The sequence below is a fragment of the Macaca nemestrina genome, chromosome 4 (assembly GCF_043159975.1).
Source record: "Macaca nemestrina isolate mMacNem1 chromosome 4, mMacNem.hap1, whole genome shotgun sequence".
In the NCBI taxonomy this organism is placed as follows: Eukaryota; Metazoa; Chordata; class Mammalia; order Primates; family Cercopithecidae; genus Macaca; species Macaca nemestrina.
Genome location: NC_092128.1, coordinates 58,475,011 through 58,502,413, shown reverse-complemented (window position 1 = coordinate 58,502,413; position 27,403 = coordinate 58,475,011). Strand labels below are relative to the sequence as shown.

The 27,403-nt window shown below is 35.8% G+C and overlaps 1 protein-coding gene across 17 annotated transcripts in view; it reads left to right on the top strand.

Annotated features, from left to right (window-relative positions):
• LOC105475378 (membrane associated guanylate kinase, WW and PDZ domain containing 2) overlaps positions 1-27,403 on the top strand; it is a 1,478,421-nt gene that overhangs the window by 353,469 nt on the left and 1,097,549 nt on the right. The window contains exons 1-2 of one of the 17 annotated variants that reach the window (XM_071093994.1): positions 17,467-19,431; positions 27,323-27,396. The exons of the other annotated variants lie outside the window; for them this stretch is intronic. Of the exons in view, the coding sequence (XP_070950095.1) occupies positions 19,410-19,431; positions 27,323-27,396 (96 nt within the window). The 5' untranslated portion in view covers positions 17,467-19,409. Of the gene's footprint in view, positions 1-17,466; positions 19,432-27,322; positions 27,397-27,403 lie in introns of those variants that run through there. 17 annotated transcript variants of the gene reach the window in all.

Below are 27,403 nucleotides of genomic sequence, written 5' to 3'. Positions count from 1 at the left end.
ACTATAAAAAGAGAATGGAAAAGGTTAGAAAAGTGAGGTGAGAGTAGTTGAAAACATTAGGGGTTGATGTAATGATGCCTAGCCTGAAAAGAGATAAAACTAAGGCTAGGCGTACATGGGCCTTAGGAGTCAGACAAGACCTCGTGATTTAAAATCAGAAATGCACTGAGAATTTGTATACAAAGCCAAAAAGTAAATAATTCTTGGTTTGTGTACTATCTGTAGCAATCTAAAATTTGTTTATAAACATCTGGTTAAAATGAGAGATTGGGGAGATTCTGAGAGATTTCCAAGAAATAAATTGCATATGGAAGTTAATAGCCCTGAATTCATAACTACCTATTTAAGATGTATAAATGGCATTGAGGTGTCTTTTGTTGTTGTTATCGCTATTGATTTATTTGGGGCCAGGTTAAAAACTTAATCATTTCTATAGGTTTGTTTGGCCTTTTTTTCTTTCTTATTTTTTTAAGATTTTTATTTTTTATTTTATTTTATTTTTATTCTGTTTAACTTTTTTTTGGTCTTTTTTTATTATTGTACTTTAAGTTCTAGGGTACATGTCCACAACATGCAGGTTTGTTACATATGTATACATGTGCCATGTTGGTGTGCTGCACCTGCTAACTCATTATTTATATTAGGTATACCTCCTAACGCTATCCCTCCCCACTCCCCCCGCCCCACAACAGGCCCCAGTGTGTGATGTTCCCCACCCTGTGTCCAAGTGTTCTCATTGTTCAATTCCCACCTATGAGTGAGAACATGCGGTGTTTGGTTTTCTGTCCTTGCGATAGTTTGCTCAGAATGATGGTTTCCAGCTTCATCCATGTGCCTACAAAGGACATGAACTCGTCCTTTTTTATGGCTACATAGTATTCCATGGTGTATATGTGCCACATTTTCTTAATCCAGTCTATCATTGATGGACATTTGGGTTGGTTCCAAGTCTTTGCTATTGTGAATAGTGCCACAATAAACATACTTGTGCATGTGTCTTTATAGCAGCATGATTTATACTCCTTTGGGTATATGTCCAGTAATGGGATGACTGGGTCAAATGGTATTTCTAGTTCTATATCCTTGAGGAATCACCACACTGTCTTCCATAATGGTTGAACTAGTTTACAGTCCCACCAACAGTGTAAAAGTATTCCTATTTCTCCACATCCTCTCCAGCACCTGTTATTTCCTGACTTTTTAATGATTGCCATTCTAACTGGTGTGAGATGGTATCTCATTGTAGTTTTGATTTGCATTTGATAGCCAGTGATGATGAGAATTTTTCTCATGTGTCTGTTGGCTGCATAAATGTCTTTTTTCAAGAAGTGTCTGTTCATATCCTTCACCCACTTGTTGATGGAGTTGTTTGATTTTTTTCTCGTAAATTTCTTGTTTAAGTTCTTTGTAGATTCTGGATATTAGCCCTTTGTCACATATTGGGGAAAACCCCACCCCCGATATTTAATGTGGGTTCTTTTCTATTTCCATAAGCATCTCAGCTTGTTTGAGAAATAAAGGGAAAGAGTACAAAAGAGAGAAATGTTAAAGCTGGGTGTCTGGGGGAGACATCACATGTCACCAGGTTCCTTGATGCTGTCTGAGCCGTAAAACCAGCAAGTTTTTATTAGCCATTTTCAAAAGGGGAGGGAGTGTATGAATAGTGTGGTGTGGGTCACAGAGATCACATGTTTCACAAGGTAATAAAATATCACAAAGCAAATGGAGGCAGGGCTAGATCACAGGACACAGGATGTAGTGAAATTAAAATTGCTAATGATTTCCAGCTGCATCCATGTCCCTACAAAGGACACAAACACATCCTTTTTTAAGGCTGCATAGTATTCCGTGGTGTATATGTGCCACATTTTTTTAATCCAGCTGGAAACCATCATTCTCAGCAAACTATCGCAAGAACAGAAAACCAAACACCACATGTTCTCACTCATAGGTGGGAATTGAACAATGAGATCACTTGGACTCTAGAAGGGGAACATCACACACTGGGGCCTATTATGGGGAGGGGGGAGGGGGGAGGGATGACATTGTGAATTATACCTGATGCAAATGACAAGTTGATGGGTGCTGATGAGTTGATGGATGCAGCACACCAACATGGCACAAGTATACGTATGTAACAAATCTGCAGGTTGTGCACATGTACCCTAAAACTTAAAGTATAATTAATAAATAAATAAATAAGAGTAAAAAAAATTGCTAATGAAGTTTTGGGCATGCATTGTCATTGATAACATCTTATCAACAGACAGGGTTTGAGAGCAGACAACCTGTCTGACCAAAATTTATTAGGCGGGAATTTCCTCATCCTAAGAAGCCTAGGTGTGTTACAGGAGCCTGGGGTGTATTTTAGCCCTTCGGTTTCAACCATAAAAGATGCCCACCCCCAGGGGGCCATTTATAGACCTATGCTCAGGGTGCATTCTCTTTCTCAGGGATGTTCCTTGCTGAGAAAAAGAATTCAGCGATATTTCTCCTATTTGCCTTTGAAACAAGAGAAATATGGCTCTTTTCCATCTGGCTCACACCGGCAGTCAGAGTCCAAAGTCTTATCTCCCTTGTTCCCTGAAGATTGCTGTTATCCTGTTCTTTTTTCAAGGTGCCCAGATTTCATATTGTTCAAACACACATGCTCTACAAACAATTTGTGCAGTTAACGCAATCATCACAGGGTCCTGAGGCGACATACATCCTCCTCAGCATATGAAGATGACTGGATTAAGAGACTAAAGTAAAGAAAGGCATAGGAAATCACAAGGGTATTGATTGGGGAAGTGATAGAGATTGCAGTAAAGACAGGCATAGAAATTATAAAAGTATTAATTTGGGGAACTAATAAGTGTCCATGAAATCTTCACAATTTATGTTCTTCTGCTGTGGCTTCAGCCGGTCCCTCCATTTGGGGTCCCTGACTTCCTGCAACAGTTAGATGGGTAGATTGTAAAAATTTTCTCCCATTCTGTAGGCTGCCTGTTCACTCTGCTGATAGTTTCTTTTGCTGTGCAGAAGCTCTTTAGTTTAATTAGATCCCATTTGTCAATTTTGACTTTTGTTGCCATTGCTTTTGGTGTTTTAGTCATGAAGTCCTTGCCCATTCCTATGGCCTAAATGGTATTGCCTAGGTTTTCTTCTAGGGTTTTTATGATTTTAGGTCTAACATTTAATTCTTTAATCCATCTTGAATTAATTTTTTTATAAGGTGTAAGGAAGGGATCCAGTTTCAGCTTTCTACATATGGTTAGTCAATTTTCCCAGCACCATTTATTAAATAGGGAATCCTTTCCCCATTTCTTGTTTTTGTCAGGTTTGTCAAAGATCAGATGGTTGTAGATGTGTGGTATTATTTCCGAGGGCTCTATTCTGTTCCATTGGTCTATATCTCTGTTTTGGTATCCATACCATGCTGTTTTGGTTACTGTAGCCTTGTAGTATATTTTGAAGTCAGGTAGTGTGATGCCTCCAGCTTTGTTCTTTTGGCTTAGGATTGTCTTGGCAATGTGGGCTCTTCTTTGGTTCCATATTAACTTTAAAGTAGTTTTTTTCTAATTCTGTGAAAAAAAAAGTCATTGGTATCTTGATGGGAATGGCATTAAATCTATAAATTAACTTGGGCAGTATGGCCATTTTCACGATATTGATTCTTCTGATCCATGAGCATGGAATGTTCTTCCATTTGTTTGTGTCCTCTTTTATTTCCTTGAACAGTGGTTTGTAGTTCTCCTTCAAGAGGTCCTTCACATCCCTTGTAAGTTGGATTCCTAGGTATTTTATTCTCTTTGAAGCCATTGTGAATGGGAGTTCACTCATGATTTGGTTCTCTGTTTGTCTGTTATTGGTGTATAGGAATGCTTGTGATTTTTACACATTGATTTTGTATCCTGAGACTTTGCTGAAGTTGCTTATCAGCTTAAGGAGATTTTGGGCTGAGATGGTAGGGTTTTCTAAATATACAATCATGCCATCTGCAAACATGGACAATTTGACTTCCTCTTTTCCTAGTTGAATGTCCATTATTTCTTTCTCTTGCCTGATTGCCCTGGCCAGAACATCCAACACTATGATGAATACCAGTGGTGAGAGAGGGCATCCCTGTCTTGTGCCAGTTTTCAAAGGGAATGCTTCCAGTTTTTGCCCATTCAGTATGATATTGGCTGTGGGTTTGTCATAAATAGCTCTTATTATTTTGAGATACATCCCATCAATACCTAGTTTATTGAGAGTTTTTAGCATGAAGGGCTGTTGAATTTTGTCTGCATCTGTTGAGATAATAATGTGGTTTTTGTCTTTGATTCTGTTTATATGATGGATTATGTTTATTGATTTGTGTATATTGAACCAGCCTTGCATCCGAGGGATGAAGCCTACATGATCGTGGTGGATAAGCTTTTTGATGTGCTGTTGGATTTGGTTTGCCAGTATCTTATTGAGGATTTTTTAATCAATGTTCATCAGGGATATTGGTTGAATATTCTCTTTTTTTTGTTGTGTCTCTGCCAGGTTTTGGTATCAGGATGATGCTGGCCTCATAAAATGAATTAGGGAGGATTCCCTCTTTTTCTATTGATTGGAATAGTTTCAGAGGGCATGATACCAGCTCCTGTTTTTACCTCTGGTAGAATTCGACTGTGAATCTGTCTGGTCCTGGACTTTTTTTGGTTGGTAGGCTATTAATTATTGCCTCAATTTCAGAACCTGTTATTGGTCTATTCAGGGATTTAACTCCTTCCTGGTTTAGTCTTGGAAGGGTGTATGTGTCCAGGAATTTATCCATTTCTTCTAGATTTTCCAGTTTGCTTGCATACAGATTTTTATAGTACTCTCTGATGGTGGTTTTTATTTCTTTGGGATCAGTGGTGATAACCCCTTTATCACTTTTTATTGCATCTATTTGATTTTTCTCTGTTCTTCTTTATTAGTCTTGCTAGTGGTCTATCAATTTTGTTGATCTTTTCAAAAAACAAGCTCCTGGATTCATTGATTTTTTTGAAGGTTTTTTGTGTCTCTAGCTCCTTCAGTTCTGCTCTGATCTTAGTTATTTCTTGCCTTCTGCTAGCTTTTGAATGTGTTTGCTCTTGCTTCTCTAGTTCTTTTAATTGTGATGTTAGGATGCCAATTTTAGATCTTTCCTGCTTTCTCTTGTGGACATTTAGTACTATAAATTTCCCTCTAATTTATATGTGTCCCAGAGATTCTGATATGTTGTGTCTTTGTTCTCATTGGTTTCAAAGAACATCTTTATTTCTGCCTTCATTTCATTATGTACTCAGTAGTCATTCGGGAGCAGGTTATTTAGTTTCTATGCAGTAGAGCGGTTTTGATTGTGTTTCTTAATCCTGAGTTCTAGTTGGATTCCACTGTGGTCTCAGAGACAGTTTGTTATAATTTCTGTTCTTTTACATTTGCTGAGGAGTGCTTTACTTCCAACTATGTGGTCAATTTGTGGATCAGTGTGATGTGGTGCTGAGAAGAATCTATATTCTGTTGGTTTGGGGTGGAGAGTTCTGTAGACGTCTATTAGGTCCGTTTGGTGCAGAGCAGAGTTCAATCCCTGGATATCCTTGTTAATTTCTGTCTTGTTGATCTGTCTAATGTTGACAGTGGGGTGTTGAAGTCTCCCATTATTATTGTTTGGGAGTCTAAGTCTTTTTTTAGGTCTCTAAGGATTTGCTTTATGTATCTGGGTGCTCCTGTATTGGGTGCATATATATTTAGGATAGTTAGCTCTTCTTGTTGAATTGATCCCTTTACCATTATGTAATGGCCTTTTTTGCCTCTTTTGATCTTTGTCAGTTTAAAGTCTGTTTTATCAGAGACTGGGATTGCAACCCCTGCTTTTTTTTCTTTTCCATTTGCTTAGTAGATCTTCCTGCATCCCTTTATTTTCAGCCTATATGTGTCTCTGCACATGAAATGGGTCTCCTGAATACAGTACGCTGATGGGTCTTGACTCTTTATCCAATTTGCCAGTCTGTGTCTTTTAATTGGAGCATTTAGCCCATTTACATTTAAGGCTAATATTGTGATGCATGAGTTTGATCCTGTCATTATGACGTTAGCTGGTTATTTTGCTCATTATAACCAGTTGATGCAGTTTCTTCCTAGCCTTGATGGTCTTTACAATTTGGCATGTTTTTGCAGTGGCTGGTGCCCGTTGTTCCTTTCCATGTTTCATGCTTCCCTCAAGAGCTCTTGTAAGGCAGGCCTAGTGGTGACAAAATCTCTCAGCATTTGCTTGTCTGTAAAGGATTTTATTTCTCCTTCACTTATGAAGCTTAGTTTGGCTGGATATGAAATTCTAGGTTGAAAATTCTTTTCTTTAAGAATGTTGAATATTGGCCCCCACTCTTGTCTGGCTTGTAGACTTTCTGCAGAGAGATCCACTGTTAGTCTGATGGGCTTCCCTTTGTGGGTAACCTGACCTTTCCCTCTGTCTGCCCTTAACATTTTTTCCTTCATTTCAACTTTGGTGAATCTGACAATTATGTGTCTTGGAGTTGCTCTTCTCGAGGAGTATCTTTGTGGCGTTCTCTGTATTTCCTGAATTGGAATGTTGACCTGCCTCGCTAGGTTGGGGAAGTTCTCCTGGATAATATCCTGAAGAGTGTTTTCCAACTTGGTTCCATTCTCCCCATCACTTTCAGGTACACCAATCAGATGTAGATTTGGTCTTTTCACATAGTCCCATATTTTTTGGAAGCTTTGTTCATTTCTTTTTACTCTTTTTTCTCTAAACTTCTTTTCTCACTTCATTTCATTCATTTGATCTTCAATCACTGATACCCTTTCTTCCACTTGATCAACGTGGCTACTAAAGCTTGTGCATGTGTCATGTAGTTCTCATTCCATGGTTTTCAGCTCCATCAGGTCATTTAAGGACTTCTCTACATTGTTTATTCTAGTTAGTCATTTGTCTAATCTTTTTTCAAGGTTTTTAGCTTCTTTGTGATGGGTTCGAACATCCTCCTTTAGCTTGGAGAAGTTTGTTATTACCGATCATCTGAAGCCTTCTTTTCTCAATTTGTCAAACTAATTCTCTGTCCAACTTTGTTCTGTTGCTGGTGAGGAGCTTTGTTCCTTTGAAGGAGAAGAGGTGCTCTGATTTTTAGAATTTTCAGCTTCTTTGCTCTGGTTTCTCCCCATCTTTGTGGTTTTGTTTCCCTTTGGTCTTTGATGATGATGACTTATAGATGGGGTTTTGGTGTGGATGTCCTTTCTATTTGTTAGTTTCCTTTTAACAGTCAGGACCCTCAGCTGCAGGTCTGTTGGGGTTTGCTGGAGGTCCACTCCAGACCCTATTTGCCTGGGTATCACCAGCAGAGGCTGCAGAACAGCAAATATTGCAAAATGGCAAATGTTGCTGCCTGATCCTTCCTTTGGAAGCTTCGTCTCAGAGGGGCACCCGGCTGTATGAGGTGTCAGTCAGCCCCTACTGGGAGGTGTCTCCCAGGCTACTGGGGGGGTCAGGGACCCACTTGAGGGGGCAATCTGTCTGTTCTCAGACCTCAAACTCTGTGCTGGGAGAACCACTACTCTCTTCAAAGCTGTCAGACAGGGACATTCAAGTCTGCAGAAGTTTCTGCTGCCTTTTGTTCAGCAATGCCCTGCCACCAGAGGTGGAGTCTACAGAGGCAGGCAGGCCTCCTTGAACTGCGGTGGGCTCCACCCAGTTCAAGTTTCCCAGCCACTTTAGTTACCTACTCAAGCCTCGGCAATGATGGACGTCCCTCCCCCAGCCTCACTGCCACCATGCAGTTTGATCTCAGACTGCTGTGCTAGCAGCGAGCAAGGCTCCATGGGTGTGGGACCCTCCAAGCCAGGCGTGAGATATAATCTCCTGGTGTGCCATTAGCTAAGGCCATTGGAAAAGCACAGTATTAGGATGGTAGTGTCCCGATATTCCAGGTACCATCTGTCACAGCTTCGCTTTGCTAGGAAAGGGAATTCCCCAACCCATTGCACTTCCTGGGTGAGACGATGCCCTGCCCTGCTCCATGGGCTGCACCCACTGTCTGACAAGCCCCAGTGAGATGAACCCAGTACCTCAGTTGGAAATGCAGAAATCACCCATCTTCTGCATTGCTCATGCTGGGGGCTGCAGACTGGAGCTGTTCCTCTTCAGCCATCTTGGAACTTCCCTCTTTGGTTTTCCAAACCTCTTTTTCCCTTTGGAACTTAAGTTTTTTAATATCAAAATCAGGATTATTCAAGAACTTTATCCTTGGAACTGATGACAGATAAAGTATATCTATGTCAGATGTTCTGAAACATCTGACATCTAAATATGTTTTAGGAACTTCACAGGGCATGCCAATTAGTAAATCAATCCAACAAAGCCCTGTTTTAGCCAAACCTCAATCATTTAACTAAACTAAAAATTCTAACTTGCATTATTGGATTAAATGCTTAGCTGAATTTCATAGTAGCTTTGAATCTGACTTTTTCTTTCCCTTTTTATTACTGAGAGAAATGCAATGTATATTAACAAAAAATGTGGAACTTCTGAAAAATCTAGTAAAATTTAATTCCTCCTAGTGAATCATGAATGAACTTCTTTTTTCTTCTGGTTAGCATACTATATAGCATTTATCAAGGGCTACTGAGGAAACAAAATTTAATACCATAGTTTACAACAGAATCAGCAAACTGTCATCCATGAGTCAAATCTGGCCTTCTGCTTATTTTTCTATGGCCCATGAGCTCACTGTGGTTTTCACATTTTTAAATGGTTGAAAAATTTCAAAAGAAGAATACTGTATTGTGACATAAAAAATTACATAGCATTCAAATTTGGTGTTCATAAATAAAGTTTTATTGGAACATAGCCATGTCCATTCATCTGTGTATCATCCATGACTGCTAAAGCGGTAGATTTCAGTGGCTACAACAGAGACCATATGGCTCTAAAAACCTGAAGGACTTACTGTTTAGCCCTTGACAGAAAACATTTTCCTACCTCTAGTTTACAGGATTCTAAGAGACATCTTTTTAAAGAAAGACATATAAAATAGTATTTAAAACATAATATCCCACTATCTACTTAACCTATCAAATCTAATAGCTTTTAAAGGTGAATTCCTGTTACCACAGCTGCTTATAATAAGAAATCAATTCTATGTTGTGCACTAGTAACAATATAATAATTCCCAATTGTTCAGTTTGTTTAGCCTCAGAAATAATATACATCAATGGTTAAAATCTTGCCAATATAAAAATTCTGTTTTAGACGAATTGTGTTTGTATCAAAAATATTTCTCTGAAAGAGTTATGATGCTTGGTGTGACATTTCATAGACTATTGAAATGTGAGGTTTCTTTTAGGGGAAGACTGCTTTCTTCTTTTTGTTGGTGGGGTAGAAGGGCAACAAATTTCAAGAGGAATTTACTTTCAGTCATAAGAAGCTTGACAACATGGAAAAATCTTGAAAACTCTGAGAACCAAGGATAAGAGTTAGCAAATGTGGTCCACTATGAATAAATGCTGAATAAGAGAACATAGGAGAAAAAGATAGGAGGTGATAATATCTTTTAAACTTTGCAGCGCTAAAGTGTAATGAAAAAGGAAGATCTAAGAGTTTTATAAAGGGGAAAAAAAAGGCTGTTAAATCTTAATACCATAGTGGAACTGCAGTAAAAAGACAAACTAGGTGCTGAGCTGTACGCTATTGTGGGAACAGTGTGTGATAAATCACGGAAGTGTTCATAGTGTGAGGGATGAAATTCACCCAATATTTAATACAGTATCAGAATTCACCTTCAATACAATTTTGATGTGTTCCACAGATACCATGGATATAACTCACTATGTAGGTTTAGATTCTTTCTCAAATAGAGGAGAAAGTTTTTATTTCTGTGACAGAAGGCTTAAAAACACAAGTATGGCATTGTCATCTATCAGCTGTAATTTCCTGTCTAACCACAAATGATTTTAAATTTAGGTTGCATGTACTTAATTTAATTCATTCCTTTGTGTATGCATGTCACATGAGCTATGAATTCAGATTTCCTTATCTCATGTCTATGAAAGCTTTAAGAAAATGTTCTAAGCAAATCAGCTAATCTTCTGTGGAATGTTTCATCAATCAAGAAATTATGACATTGTAAACTAACTATATGACATTCCTCAGGATCCATCTTAAATGGTTGAAGAATAGTGTCACTATTCATTATTTCCAGTTACAAATTATGATATATTATATTATAGAGAGACATTTTTGTAAAAATCAAGCAAAATACAGATGAAATAAAATAAAATAAATCCAGGTTAAATAATTTTGTGAGGAGAAAGAAAATACTTATCTATTATTAATAATAGAATATTATTAATGGCTGTATTACCTATGCAATTAAATAGTTATTCCTTTTGCATAATAGACAAAATGCTGAATAGAATAAACATGAAAAATATCAGCTATAAATATGAATTGTTTTAATTAATATTAAATAAATACAGTTTTCTTAAAGGGAAAATGCAATTGATTCTCAGGCAGAGAATTGTCTATTTTTAAATTTTTTTATGTAGATGTAATTTTCTTTTTTTTTATTATACTTTAAGTTCTGGGATACATGTGCAGAATGTGCACATGTATAGGTATACCTTACATAGGTATACACATGCCATGGTGGTTTCCTGCACACATCAACCCATCATATACGTTAGGTATTTCTCCTAATGCTATCCTTCCCCTAGCCCCTGACCTTCTGACAGGCCCCGGGATGTGATGTTCCCTTCCCTGTGACCATGTGTTCTCATTGTTCAGTTCCCACATATGAGTGAGAACATGCAGTGTTTGTTTTTTGTTCCTTTGTTAGTTTGCTGAGAATGAGGGTTTCCAGCTTCATCCATGTCCCTGCAAAGGACATGAACTCATCCTTTTTTATGGCTGTGTAGTATTCCGTGGTGTATATGTGCCATATGTTCTTTGTCCAGTGTATTTTTGATGGACATTTGAGTTGGTTCCAAGTCTCTCCTCTTGTGAATAGTGCTGCAACAAATATACGTGTGCGTGTCTCTTTATAGTAGCATGATTTATAACCCTTTGGGTATATACCCAGTAATGGGATTACTGGGTCAAATGGTTTTCCTGGTTCTAGATCCTTGAGGAATCACAACACTGTCTTCCATAATGGTTGAACTAATTTACACTCCCACTACCAGTATAAAAACGTTCATATTTCTCTATATCCTCTCCAGCATCTGTTGTTTCCTGACCTTCTAATGATCGCCATTTTCACTGGTGTGAGATGGTACCTCATTGTGGTTTTGATTTGCATTTCTCTAATGACCAGTGATGATGAGCTTTTTTTTCATATGTTTGTTGGCTTCATAAATGTCTTCTTCTAAGAAGTGTCTGTTCATATCCTTTGCCCATTTCTTGATGGGGTTGCTTTTTTCTTGTAAACTTGTTTAAGTTCTTTGTAGATTCTGTATAATAGCCCTTTTTCAGATGGATAGATTGCAAAAATTTTCTCCCATTCTGTAGTTTGCCTGCTCACTCTGATGAGAGTTTCTTTTTCTGTAGAGAAACTCTTTAGTTTAATTAGATCCCATTTGTCAATTTTGGCTTTTGTTGCCATTGCTTTTGATGTTTTAGTTATGAAGTTTTTGCCCATGCCTATGTCCTGAATGGTATTGCTTAAATTTTCCCTGGAATGCGAGGCTGGTTCAACACACACAAATCAATAAATGTAATCCATCACATAAACAGAACCAAAGACAAAAACCACATGATTATCTCAACAGATGTAGAAAAGGTCTTCACTAAAATTTAACCCCCCTTCATGCTGAAAACTCTCAATAAACTAGGTATTGATGGAACATATCTCAAAATAGTAAGACCTATTTATGACAAAACCACAGCCAATATCATACTGAATAGGAAAAAGCTGGAAGCATTCTCTTTGAAAACTGACACAAGACAGGAATGCCCTCTTTCACCCCCCCTATTCAACTTATTATTGAAAGTTCTGGCCAGGGCAATCAGGCAAGAGAAAGAAATAAAGTATTCAAATAGGAAGAGAGGAAGTCAAATTGTCTCTGTTTGCAGATGACATGATTGTGTATTTAGAAAACTCCATCATCTCAGCCCCAAATCTCCTTATGCTGACAAGCAACTTCAGCAAAGTCTTGGGATATAAAATCAATGTGCAAAAATCACAAGCATTCCTATATACCAATAATAGACAAACAGAGAGCCAAATCATGAGTGAACTCCCATTCACAATTGCTACAAAGAGAATAAAATACCTAGGAATACAACTTACAAGGGATATGAAGGACCTCTTCAAGGTGTTGTAGTTCTTCAAGGAGAACTACTAACCACTGCTCAAGGAAATAAGAAAGGATACAAACGAATGGAAAAACATTACATGCTCATGGATGGGAAGAATAAATATTGTGAAAATGGCCATACTGCCCAAAGTAATTTACAGATTCAATACTATTCCTATCAAGCTACCGATGACTTTCTTCACAGAACAGGAAAAAAACTACTTTAAATTTAGTATGTAACCAAAAAGCCTGCATAGTGAAGATAATCCTAATCCAAAAGAACAAAGCTGGAGACATCATGCTACCTGACTTCAAACTATACTACAAGCCTACATTAACCAAAACAGCATGGTACTGGTACCAAAACAGATATATAGACCAATGGAACAGAACAGAGGCCTCAGAAATAACACAACACATCTACAACTATCTGATCTTTGACAAACATGACAAAAACCAGCAATGGGGAAAGGATTCTCTATTTAATCAATGGTGTTGGGAAAACTGGCTAGCCATTTGCAGAAAACTGAAATTGGACCCCTTCCTTACACCTAATACAAAATTAACTCAAGATGAATTAAGGACTTAAACGTAAGACCTAAAACCATAAAATCCCTAGAATCTCCCATTTTTAATCACTTAAGTAACATATAACACTTGAATATCTATTAACTGCCTTACACTGACTCATTATAAAAGCATCAACTAAACATTTGTTAAACCCTTCATAAACTTATATTTATAATTTTATATTCATTATAAAATACTTATGTAAACATTGCAAAGTCTTCAATGTATAACATTTAATCTATGCTAATGGTGAATGGTGACTACAGGAATGACTTTAAGAAATCTTAAAAACATCTTATTCCTTCATGGATGAACAATCAGAATTCATCCAATATTTATCTATGCAAATAGAAGGAGAGAAACCTTCCATTTTGCCAGTAAGAGTGTCTCAGAACTTCACTGTAAATGAATATATTTAATTTGAATGCAGCCTTTCACTCCTGAATATTCTGTCAAAATTCTTAGATTTTTACTGAACTGCTGTCTGTCGAGGAAACTATCCTGAAATTGCAAATTCCTTGGAATCAAGTAATTTTGTTTTCTTTTCTTTCTGTTTATGAAGGGAAATGGTAGAGTGTATCTGATTAATTTTCTTTATTAACAAAGAACTATAAGGGAAATGGTAGAGTATATCTGATTAATTTTCTTTATTAACAAGTAACTCTTTTATTGCTAGTCCTCAGATACTTGTCAATACCTTAATAAATACTAATATTTATATAATTGAGGAGTTCAACTAAGGGAAATATGGACTGAAATGTTTGCACCTCTTAGAAATTCCCACACCCTTCCCCTTATCTAGCAGCAGCTAAATAAACTCACTAATAGAATATTTTACATACTTAAAAATGCATACTCTTATTGTTTAATACAAAGTTTTACAATTACCTGCATTTTTAAAGAAATATTTTTATTCTCAGTGTTTTAAATTGGAAAGATGTTTTTCATTTTGTTCACCAAAATGAGAATAAATTTAGAAAACAACAAGAAAGCAAGATCACATTTTCAGAATGGCAGAGTAAGAACCACCAAAAATCCACTCCTCCATAAAGCTATGAGAACACTGGCAAATAAATAAATAAATAAATAAGTCAAAATCAACTTTTTCAGAACTCCTAAAACTTTCAGCAATTTGAGGAGTATTTATCCAGGAAACACAGCTGAATTCCAGAGAGCACAGTGAGTTTTGTGCCATTTTAACATTCCCTAATTCTTTCCATATCTGTTTTCTGAGATCTGCATGATATGCTTGGACATTATCAGCTTCACAACTATAGTAACTGTGAAAATGAACATCTTAGCATTCATAGTAGAGGGACAGAACTTGTTTGGAGCTTTCTCGAACCTTGTCCTCAGAGAACTATCATTATTTGACCTATCAGGAAGCTTCCTAAAAAACTCCATTGTCAGGACTTTTTAAATTTGACCTGACTTGGAGTTCAGTCTGTCCCATCCTTAGGGAAATTTGCTAAAAACAATCACTAGCAATTGTTTAGTATCACAGCTGCCTGAGGGGGCATCACCAAATAGAGATAAGGAGAGACAGGCTAAAAACAACTTAAAAGGAAAAACTGTGGAATATGATATTTGTAGGAGGTTTTCAAACGCTCCAGTATATAAATGGGAGTCTTGGAAGTCACATGCATGTGAAAGATTGTGCATGTGCCCAGAAAAGATGTGAGAAAACCCTAATTTCTCATCTCTGGCTACACCTTAGGCTGTGTGTAAGTAGCCTGTGAAGGCTAAGTCAATTGTAAACTGCCTGCCATATCATTTAACATGTGCACAGTTTACACAAAAAGGCCCTCACGGAAGGCTGGGAAACTTAGTAATTCAAAGAATGTAAGGAAATCTGTGTCCAAGCATTAGCCGACAATTAGGCTGACTGATGAGAGTTGTTAGCAGCCATACACAGCAAAGCATAAAGACTTTAAATAATTTGTCCAGGAAAAATACTAAACAAACTAGTCCAGGAAAGATACTCAATGAACTAACGACGACACCAAACAAGAACAAACTCTGCAGAGGAGGAAGAATGACTTCCAGAGTTGGCACATTATATTATCTTGAATATCCAATTTTCAACAATAAATTATGATTTATGCAAAGAAATAGGAAAGCATGGCCCAAACAGAGTAAAATTCAGTCAACAGAAACTTCCTGATAAAGCACAGATACTGGACTTACTAGACAACAGCTTTAAACCAGCTGTTATAAATATGTCCAAAGAACCAAAGGAAACCATGTCTAAAGAATTAAAGCAAAGTGTAAAAATAATGTCTTGACAAAATGAAGATAGCATTAAAAATATATGAATTTTAGGAAAAAGAGTCAAAAATATATTCTCAAGATCAAAAATACAATAACCATAATAAAAAGTTTAGAGGGAGGCTCAGCAGCAGATCTGAACTAGCAGAAAAAAGAACCAGTTAACTTCAATACAGATACATTGAGAATTTTCAGTTTGAGCAACAGAAAAAGAAAATAATGAAAACCTGTAGAAAGACTTAGAAAACTTTGGAAAATCATCAAGCATATCAACATACTCACAATGAAAATTCAAAAGGAGAGAAAGGAGAAAAGAACAGAAAGAATATTTGAAGAAATAAGGAACTAAAAATTCCCAAACTGTTTAAAGCTGCAGACAAATAACTTAAAAGCAGCAAGAATGAAGAAACTCATCACATACAAGCAATGTGAGTTCTCAATAACATCAACAGAGGAGTCTTATCGAAAAGCATGAAGCCCAAGAGGTAATGAGATGAAATGTTTAGTGTTCTGAAAGAAAAATTCTATCAAGAATTCAAAATTTAAATTAAAAAATTCAGCATTATCTTTCCAAAATAGAGGATAAATTAAGATATTTCAGATAAACAAAAACAGATTAAGAATTCCACAATATTAGTTGGAGACTCAAATATTCATTTTCAAAAATGGACATAACTTAGTAGAGCAGCAATGATACAGAATAAGTATCATTATCAATCAAATAAACCTAACAGACATCTATAAACACATCAGAAAATAGGACTAGAATCCACATTCTTTGCAGGGCACATGGAACATTCTTTGTGAAGTTAGGCCATGAAACAAGTCTCAGTAAACATTTAAAAACTGAAGTCATTCAATATATTTTCTTGAATACAATAGAATAAAATTATAAATGATTAATAGAGGAAAATTTGGAAAATCTACAACTATGTGATGGAAATTATACAACACAAACCTAAACAATTAGTGAGTCAAAAAAGAAATCAGAAAGGAAATTATAAAATCCTTAAAAAATAGTTAAATTGAAAACATAACATACTGAAATGCATGAGATTCAGCTAAAGCAGTGAATAGAAATCTATAGCTATAAACATATTTGAAAATAAAATAGAACTCAAATCAATAACCTAATCTTCTACCTTATAAAACTAGAAAAAGGAGCAAATTGAACTCAAAGCAATCATAAGAAAGGATCTAATGAACATTAGAGAGCAAATAAGTAAAATTGATAGTAGAAAAACAATAGAGATCAAGTACACCAACAAACTGATTCTTTGAAAAGATTAACCAAATTCGCTAACTTTTAAGTAAACTGACTAAGAAAGAAAGCAGACTCAAATTAATAAAATCAAGAATTAAAAAGGGAGTGTCATTACCAAACTCAAAGATATAAAAAGATTATAAGGGAATGAACAATAGTGTGTTAATGAATTACACAATCAAATAAAATGGATGCATTTCTAGAAAGACATATCTTCCCAGAATCACTCAAGAAAACATAGAAAATATAAATATACTTTTAATGAGTAAATAGATTGAATTAAAAATCACAAAACTCCTCACAAAGAAAATTGCAGGCCCAGATGTTTCCACAGATAAATTCCACCAAGCTTTTAAAGAAGAATTAACACCAGTCATTCAAAAATTCTTCTTAAAAATAGAAGAGTAGCCTAAACTGTCCAAGTTATTTTCTGAGGCTATTACTCTGATATAATAACCCAATAAATACATCAAAAAATAAAGAAAATTACAGATAAATATCCCTTATGCATATGAACAAAACATCTCAGAAAATACTAGCAAATTTAATCCCACAACATATAAAAACCATTACACATCATGATCAAGTAGGATTTATCCCAAGAATACAAGGTTGGTTTAACACAGGAAAATTAATCAAATCCATGGAATGCCCTATATTAATAAAAAACAAAACACAAGATAAAATTTTCAATGGATGTAGAAAAAGCATTGCACAAAATCTAACACCATCTAATGCCCCAACTCTAAACAAAGTAGAAATAGAAGAGAATACCCTCAACTTAATAAAGCCCATCTATGAAAAAAATAAAACAAAAATAACATCATACTTACTGGTGAAAAACTAGTGCTTTCCCCTTAAATCAGTAACAAGACAAATATGTATGCTCCTACCACTTCTATTTTACATTATACTGGAGAGTCCAGCAAGAGCATTTCAGTTAAATAAAAAGATAAATGGCATCTAGGTTGGAAAGAAAAAAGTAAATCTATCTCTATTAACAGATGACATGAACTTGAATCTTAAAAATCCCGAGGAATACACACACACACACACACACACGATTAGAAATAACAAGTGAATTCAGCAAGCCTACAGGGTATAAGATCAATATACAAAAAATCATTGTATTTATATATATAATCAATGAACAATTGAAAAAGCAAATTAAAACAATTTTATTTATAATAGCATCAGATAAAAATACTTAAGAGTTAATTTAACCAAAATGTACAAAACAAAACATTGCTGAAAAAAAGTAAAGAAGGCCTAAATAACTAGAAAGACAGCCTGTGAGCATGGATTAGAAGACTTAATATTGTTAAGAGGGCAATACCCTCCAACTCCCAAGGGATCTACAGATTCAATACAATCACTATCAAAATCTCAAAATATCAAAATCTCAATATGCAGAAATGGAAAAACTGATCCTAAGATACACGTGGAATCTCAGGGGACCCTGAATAACCAAAACCATCTTGAAAAGTAAAAATAAAGTAGCAGAGCTTATAAATTCCAATTTCAGAAATTATGTGAACACTGTGGCAATGGCATAAGGACAGACATATAGACCAGTTAAACAGAATTTGGGGTCCAGAAATAAATGCATACACATGTGGTCACTTGATTTTTGACAAGAATGCCAAGATAATTCAATGCGGGAATGAATAACCTTCTCAACAAATGGTTCTGGGACAACTGTGTATCCACATGCCAGAGAATGAAGTTGGATCCCTTCCTCCAGCCATATACAAATACAAACTAAAAATGTATCATAAACCTTATATGAAAGAGCTAAATCTCTAAAACACTTAAATGGAAACATAGGTGTAAATCTTTATGACCTTAGATTAAGCAATGGTTTCTTAGATATCACACCAAAAGCACAAGTGACCAAAGAAAAGATAGATATATGTGATTTCATCAAAATTAAAACTATTGTGTCTTAGAGAACACTATACAGAAGGTAAAGAGGTAACTCATGTAATGGAAGAAAGTACTTACAAATCATATATCTGGTAATGGAGTGGTATTCAGAATATATAAAGACTTCATACAATTCAACAATAAAAAGACATATGACTCAATTAACAAATGAGCAAAAATTTGGATAGTCATTTTATCAAGGAAAGTTACCCTATGACTCAGTAATTCCACTCCTAGAGAGAAATGAAAATGTATGTCAACAGAAAACTTGTACATGAATGTTCATAGCAACATTATTCATAGTAGCCAAAAAGTAGGACCAACAACTACAATAGCATTACTTTTGAGGCATCAAATTTAATTGTTTCAGTGTTTTAAAGTGGCTTTTATGAAGTGTCTATGTCTGAAAGCTTCATTTTTTACCTTTCATAAACCAATATCATCCCATATGGAAAAAGTTCTGATATAAGCTACGTAAGAATATTATCCCCTCTTGATACTGGGGACAGGAAAGGAAGAAACAGCACCCTAAAAGACTATTTCGAGAATATTTGTTAATTGCACTCTTAGCTTGTTTATTTTTTAACAGTTCATATCCAAGATAATTTTTAGTTAAGATAGACTAGCAAGAATTTTATGTTTTTTACTGAGTCCCACATTTACAACTGATGTTTCCCTCCCTAAGCTTATTTGTTCATTTATTCAACAAGTACTAACTGAGAAACTTCCATGCTCAGTGCATATTCTAGTGATGATGTATAGGTAACCAAAACTAACACTGTTCTTGCTTTATAGAGCATACACTTTGGCAAGGGAGATAGACAATAATTGGGTATTTAAATACATGAAGGCATAAATAAACACTGCAAAGTGAGTGAATAAAATCACTACTAGGAGAGTTTGTGACAAAGGAACCTGACTGAATTCTAGCATGCCATGGTTTCTTAGGAAGTCACAAAGGAACATGATTTAATTCTAGCATGCCATGGTTTCTTAGGAAATGACCTTTGAACTGAGATTGAGATAAATACACATTTGTTAAGTAAAGCAGAGACAGAGTAGGAGTAAGACTGTCCTAGGCTGGTGGCCCCATCCAATGATTAGAAGGAGATTAATAGGTAAGAGCCCTGTGAGAAGGCCCTTGTGTACACTGCCAAACTGGGCATGTAAGCCAGGGGTCAGGGAGATGATAGCATAGGCAGGGCCATATCTGTGCAGTCGGGTTAAGGACCTTGATTTCTATCCTAAGAGCAATGGGAAACCATATAGGAACTGTGTGTTTTGGGGAGGATGGGCTGGGGACAGGATCAGATGCAGTTTTGAAAAGTTTCTTTGGCTGCTGTGGACAATTGATTTTCATGGAGTAAGAGTGAATGTGGGAAGAATCATTAGGAGACTACTCTAGAGACCAAATAGGAGATGATACAGCTTGGACCGGTATGGTAACTGATAGAGAGCAGTTGACAGATTTGAGAGATTTAGGAGAAAATCAAAAGGACGTTTGACTTTTGATGGGTTAGATATTAAGAGTGAAAGAAATTACTCTAGAGTGCTTATGTAATAGTGATGTTTTGCACTATATGCATCAACTCCTTACTCTCCATACCCATTTGAATATAAGAGCTTTGAGGATAGGAGCACTCCTATCTTTTCTATATACTGAGGCATACTGCACAGAGAAGATATTCTGTACATACTTGATGATATATTAGTTTGAATTAAAAGCCAAAAGAAAGCCTTTAAAAACTATTTAAAACATTTTTCTTCACAACCAATAATTTGGGTGCTTCTAGCAGATATTATTATATCTGAGTAGGACTAAGTAATTATTTATTTTACCTGGTCGTTAAGCAGCTACTGAGGCCAGCAGTTGGATGCAGAGAATATACATAATTTATTGACCCTTATTCAAAAACTCAGTGAGCTTCCCAGTATACTTTAGCTATGTTTAGTTTTATTGCTCCCTAGAGAAACATTTTGTCATTGATTATACATTTTGGACTGTCGAAAAATGAATTTCAATAATACCAAGTCTTTTATGACATCAATATAAATTTGGAATGTATAAAAAAATTAATTCAGCATATGCATCTAAACAGATGCCTCCTATAATAGAAATGAACATTAAGGAACGGTCACTGTGAACATTTGAAGCAGCCAAATAGGTCAAGTAATTAAGAGATAAATGAAATAGTGTCTGAGATCTCAGTCTACAGCTAACATTAAATTGCAAAAGATGAACTCTGTTGACAAATCATTAGTGCTGGCAATCTCTTACTCTTTTCTCCTTCCAAAACATAATTATGTTAGTACCTCACTATTTTTAAAGGAGAAGGCTAAAGCCTTAGGTACCAATAATATACCAGTAATACATTGTGAAATTATTTTACCCAGAGGATTGCACCATTTTTTTAAATTTATTTTTTATTATTATTATACTTTAAGTTCTAGGGTACATGTGCATAACGTGCAGGTTTGTTACATATGTATACTTGTGCCATGTTGCTGTGCTGCACCCATCAACTCGTCAGCACCCATCAACTCGTCATTTACATCAGGTATAACTCCCAATGCAATCCCTTCCCCCTCCCCCCTCCCCATGATAGGCCCCGGTGTGTGATGTTCCCCTTCCCAAGTCCAAGTGATCTCATTGTTCAGTTCCCACCTATGAGTGAGAACATGCGGTGTTTGGTTTTCTGTTCTTGTGATAGTTTGCTAAGAATGATGGTTTCCAGCTGCATCCATGTCCCTACAAAGGACACAAATTCATCCTTTTTGATGGCTGCATAGTATTCCATGGTGTATATGTGCCACATTTTCTTAATCCAGTCTGTCACTGATGGACATTTGGGTTGATTCCAAGTCTTTGCTATTGTGAATATTGCCGCAATAAACATACGTGTGCATGTGTCTTTATAGCAGCATGATTTATAATCCTTTGGGTATATACCCAGTAATGGGATGGCTGGGTCATATGGTACATCTAGTTCTAGATCCTTGAGGAATCGCCATACTGTTTTCCATAATGGTTGAACTAGTTTACAATCCCACCAACAGTGTAAAAGTGTTCCTATTTCTCCACATCCTCTCCAGCACCTGTTGTTTCCTGACTTTTTAATGATCGCCATTGTAACTGGTGTGAGATGGTATCTCATTGTGGTTTTGATTTGCATTTCTCTGATGGCCAGTGATGCTGAGCATTTTTTCATGTGTCTGTTGGCTATATGAATGTCTTCTTTTGAGAAATGTCTGTTCATATCCTTTTCCCACTTTTTGATGGGGTTGTTTGTTTTTTTCTTGTAAATTTGTTTGAGTTCTTTGTAGGTTCTGGATATTAGCCTTTTGTCAGATGAGTAGATTGCAAAAATGTTCTCCCATTCTGTAGGTTGCCTGTTCACTCTGCTGATAGTTTCTTTTGCTGTGCAGAAGCTCTTTAGTTTAATGAGATCCCATTTGTCAATTTTGGCTTTTGCTGCCATTGCTTTTGGTGTTTTAGACATGAAGTCTTTGCCCATGCCTATGTCCTGAATGGTACTAACTAGGTTTTCCTCTAGGGTTTTTATGGTATTAGGTCTAACATTTAAGTCTCTAATCCATTTTGAATTAATTTTCATATAAGGAGTAAGGAAAGGATCCAGTTTCAGCTTTCTACTTATGGCTAGCCAATTTTCCCAGCACCATTTATTAAATAGGGAATCCTTTCCCCCTTTCTTGTTTTTGTCAGGTTTGTCAAAGATCAGATGGCTGTAGATGTGTGGTATTATTTCTGAGGACTCTGTTCTGTTCCATTGGTCTATATCTCTGTTTTGGTACCAGTACCATGCTGTTTTGGTTACTGTAGCCTTGTAGTATAGTTTGAAGTCAGGTAGCGTGATGCCTCCAGCTTTGTTCTTTTGACTTAGGATTGTCCTGGAGATGCAGGCTCTTTTTTGGTTCCATATGAACTTTAAAGTAGTTTTTTCCAATTCTATGAAGAAAGTCATTGGTAGCTTGATGGGGATGGCATTGAATCTATAAATAACCTTGGGCAGTATGGCCATTTTCACGATATTGATTCTTCCTATCCATGAGCATGGTATGTTCTTCCATTTGTTTATGTCCTCTTTTATTTCACTGAGCAGTGGTTTGTAGTTCTCCTTGAAGAGGTCCTTTACATCCCTTGTAAGTTGGATTCCTAGGTATTTTATTCTCTTTGAAGCAATTGTGAATGGAAGTTCATTCATGATTTGGCTCTCTGTTTGTCTGTTACTGGTGTATACGAATGCTTGTGATTTTTGCACATTAATTTTGTTAACGAATATACATTTCTGTGTTCTGTACAATACAGATAATGGCTTTAGAAATAAAGTAATGTAAACTTATAGTCGAAAAGTATCAGTAGCTATAGTTATGTTACTAGAGGAATTTTTAGGGCTCTTTAGAAAGTTTTGAATCTATGACAATTCTATTGATAATCAGGTTTTCTAGTTTCATGTCTAGACATGTGAATACCTCAACCATTTGTATCTTGCCAGGGTAAGTTTCCTTTTGAAAAAATAGAAATAGCCATAGCTACTTAAGGCACTAACTATTAAATATATTAGATAGAGCCTGAAAGCACTATCTTCTTTTGTGTTGTCTTCAAATACAAAATAAAATTTTCTGTTTTTAAGTCATTGTTTATATGTTCCTCTTCCCTTGGAGAATATATGTGTGGCAATTAGACCAGAAACCTTTAATATTGACATAGAACATATTATCTACCACTTGTGAAGCTGTTTCCTCTTAAATTGTATATGAATATGTCACAGAAAAGTATTAAAGTATCATTAGAATTAAAACAATGAATACTTGAATTTTTACAATATTCCCCTTCTTCCCCCAGATTATAGGTGCTTACCATGGCAGCACTTGGATGCACCTTAGTTATGCATAATCAGATAATATTTTAAGCAGAGGAAATATTTGAGATGTTAGAGGCACTAAGTGATTTTATATTATAAACAGCTGAGAAATGAGGAGGGGGAGAGAGAGGGAAAAAAGCTGAATTTTGGACAATGGGGAATTGAGATTGGGAGAAATGAATTAGGGAACAGCTGCTATATAAAGAAAATTACGGTGGTGAGAAAAGAATTCTCAAGATACTAGCTATGCATTAAACATGCATTTATCTATGAAAGATGGAGTAAAGAATTGGAGTATTTTAATTACTTTTTTCCTGCATTAACTGTGCTTCCATGAATTTAACACCTCACTGAGTTTGGACCACTTGAGGCCCTTGGATTTATTCAGACTACACACACATACACACATTTATATGCCGACTACACACACATATATATTCAGACTACACACACATACACATGGGCTAACATACCCATTGAGTTGATGACAAATACAATAAATTTTTAAAAATGTGTTTATTGGTGTATTTCCTTGGTATATAGTAGCTAAATTATAAAAATTGGTTCTCATCGGCTTCCAATTACCAAGATACTATTGTTTGAGCACAGATCTAGCTAGATAGCCTCTTTTATTGCATTGCATATGAGTTAAAATAAATGTCAGGTAACTAAGGAAAATGCCATGTTATTTTTATACAACAACCTAGAGAAAGCATTGTGAGCCAAGAGTAGACTTTGTGATTTTCAGTCTCTTTCTAGGCATTCCAACTTTAGAATGGATTTTAGCAGTGCCTTTTGTGTAAATATACCTTTGGTAGATAGGAAATCCTTTCATTCCTGAGCCTGGAGTGTAGGGTCAGTTAACTGAGGAGTAGCTGTAATGAAAGCTAGCTGGGATTTATTTCATTCTTTCCATTTTTTCTTCCCACCTCACTATGAGAGCCTAGACAGTATCCATTCACCTAAAAAAAACCACCTATGGAATTGGTTTATATTCAGCTGTACTAAGAACTCTGTGGAGAACACTTAAATAGTGTGAGACATGCATTGAGTTCTATTGTAACTCTTCCCCTTTATTCCATGGGGCTCTTCACATGAAAGGCTGATTGCTTTCTAAACTGTATTTGGGCAAGTAAAGTTGAATAGCTTTATATTCTCCCATCCTCCATCTTACAGGGGAAATTATGGATAAGATCTTATCAGACTACATCTTCATACATTGCTGCTGGAGTAGAAGTAGGTGCAGTCTTCCTTGTGGGGTAAATTCTGTATAACTCAAAGCTTCAAAACTGATATTACATTTTGTCCCAACAATTTCACTTTTAGAAATTTATTCTAAGGGAAAAAAATAAAAACTATATGCAATGACACTTACATAAGATGCTAATAGAGAATTATTTACAATAGTAAGAAACATGTAAATACCTAGCACTGATTAGACTATAGTGTACTATACAGTATATCCATGTAAATATATGCTAGGTAACCATTAAAATTTGTTTTCTGTAACATTTATTATTTATTAATCATGGAAAATAGTAATTAATGAAAACAAGGCTACAAAACATGTTATGGATACTTCCATTATCTAATTTTGCCTCTCTGGATTTTTCAATTTTTATTATAAATAATAGAAGCCAACTCTAGTTAAGCCAAAGGGAATTTCTTAAAAGAATAATGAAAGCTAGCTTGGGATTTGTTCAGAACCAAGAATCAGATGGGAAATAGGAACCACAGTATAACAATTAGGACAGAATCACCTTCAGTAAATGTTTTAATTCAGACAGAATCACCTCTTCTGCCTCTGCTGCTGTAACAAGTGAGCTTTATATTTCTTCTCACCTTTGCATCACTCAAGATTCAAAATCCCCAAATAAATGGTATTATTAGCCCAGCTTATGCCATATTCCAGTCCCTGGTATTTTAGGAGAAGTAAAGAATCTGAGGATTTTCCATTTTCCTCTTTTCATTTTAGGATGTAGTAACCAGGAATTGCCCTTGTAACAGATATCAGGCAATAGGAATAAAGTAATTTCCCCAGAGAAATTTAGAATGGAAGAAGTAGATGCCTGGTATTGCTCCAAATGGCAAATGTCCACCACAGTCTTTTACCTTTAAAAATAAAAGTTATATTAAAAAGAAGAAAGAATAACTTATTGGACATCTATAGTATGTCTACATTGTTAGTTTCTTGTGGGGTCAAAAAGAATTACATTTTGCTTATCTTCCAAAAAGAAACATCAATTTAAAAGTCTAATATAACAGGAGATAGAAATTATTTCCTCTCATACAGGAAAACAGGATATGCATTATAACATCATTTATCAATATCTGTCTATTTGTCTCATGAGATCCAATGTTTTCTCGCTTGCAATTCATCTTTACACTTTGAATACAAATCCTCTGTGTGTCATTGTTGATAATGACATCTCAGAAGAACCCTGCTAAGCTCTATCATTGTTATTCTTTGGAAGAAAAATCATATTTATGAAAGCCATATAAGACAATTCACAGAAATGTAGTTTTGCTAATATCATTTGAAAATAGCCTTAAAATATTTTCACCATCTGCTGTGTTGCAGAGACCATGAGGTGTCCTCCAAGTAGATCCTCTCAATGCAACCTTGAGAACCCTAGTCCATCTGCTCTAAATTAAAACTAAACTAGTTAGTACCTGGGTGCTTGGTTCAGAGCCAATATATCTCTAGGATGCATTGGAAAGGTTGAAGTGATTTGAGATAGCTTTTGTGTCATTGAGTTTGATGCACCATAAAATTGAGAATATAATTGCAGGTGGAGTGGAAGCAAAAGTTTGAGTATGAAAGGTTGCTCGATATTTTTGCTTGTCTTATGTCCACCCTTAAGTATAATGAGATTATAAAAACCATGGAGCTAAATAAAATCTTTAGCCAATTAGTATGTATTTACCGTGAGCATTGATGGAAGTGGCTCTGAATACAGATTTTTTTAAGTATCATATTTTTTGAGTCTCTAAAACTGCCGAGATATTTGTATTTTCCAAAATGGAATTGATGTTTTAACAATTTGTGTGGTTTTGTTTATAACTTATTCCCTCCTGTTTTAGAAATAGTTGTGCTTTCCCTGAAACTCCTTTTTATTAGAATGTTTACAGGCAAGATTTTTAATGATATTATTATTGAAAGAGAGTCTGGCTCTGTTGCCAAGGCTGGAGTGCAGTGGCGTGATCTTAGCTCACTGCAACCTCCACTTCCTGGGTTCAAGTCATACTCCCCACCTCAGCATCCTGAGTAGCTGGGACTACAGGCACACACCACCATGCCTGGCTACTTTTTATATATTTTTTGTAGAGATGGGGTCTTGCCATGTTGCCCAGGCTGGCCTTGAACTCCTGGACTCAAGCGATCTGTCCACATCAGCCTCCCAAAGTGCTGGGATTACAGATGTGAGCCACCATGCCCAGCCTAATGATATAATTTATTCACTACTCTTATTTTGCTTTTCTAAATCAGATGAATCTGATACAATCCTGACAGGTTTCTATGGTAAATATTGTTGCCTACTCACAAACTGACTCCAACTCATGTAGTAAGATGAGATTCTTTATTCTCATGGAAAGTAAGATTTCCTTCATCCTGGGAGATAAACCATGATTGCTCTAAGGCAGTCATAGAAATTTCATTCCCCTCTGTTAGTGACACATCCAGGAGTGAACATGTGATCCAGCTCTGATCAGTAAGACATAATGGGAAATCTTTTGAGTGGCTTCTGAAAAAGTCTTATTTACTAGATAAAAAGAGAGAGGATCGAGAAAAGAAGGTTGTATTTCCCCTGCTACATAATTCTTTCCATGACTGTGGTTGTGGGAGGATTTGATCATTGGAGCTGAAGCAGCTGTCTTACATTCACAAGGTAAAAACCTACAGACAAAGATTAGAATGAAAGAACAAGTCAGAAAGATTTCGTTTCTGATGAAATGTTTGAACCACTATACCAAACTGTGGAAGTACCAAACTTCAGAGTTCTTGTTTTATGAGATAATTAAATATCTTCATTGATTAAGCCACAGTTAGTTGGATGTCTCTGTACTGTAGCTGAATTCAGCCTAACAGAGATAGATCCTAAATATTAACTGAATTATACTGCAGATGGTCCTCAGATTTCCTGTTTGGCTTTCCCATCATGCGTGTTTGACTTTCCGACAACACATATTGATCAGAAGGTATGTA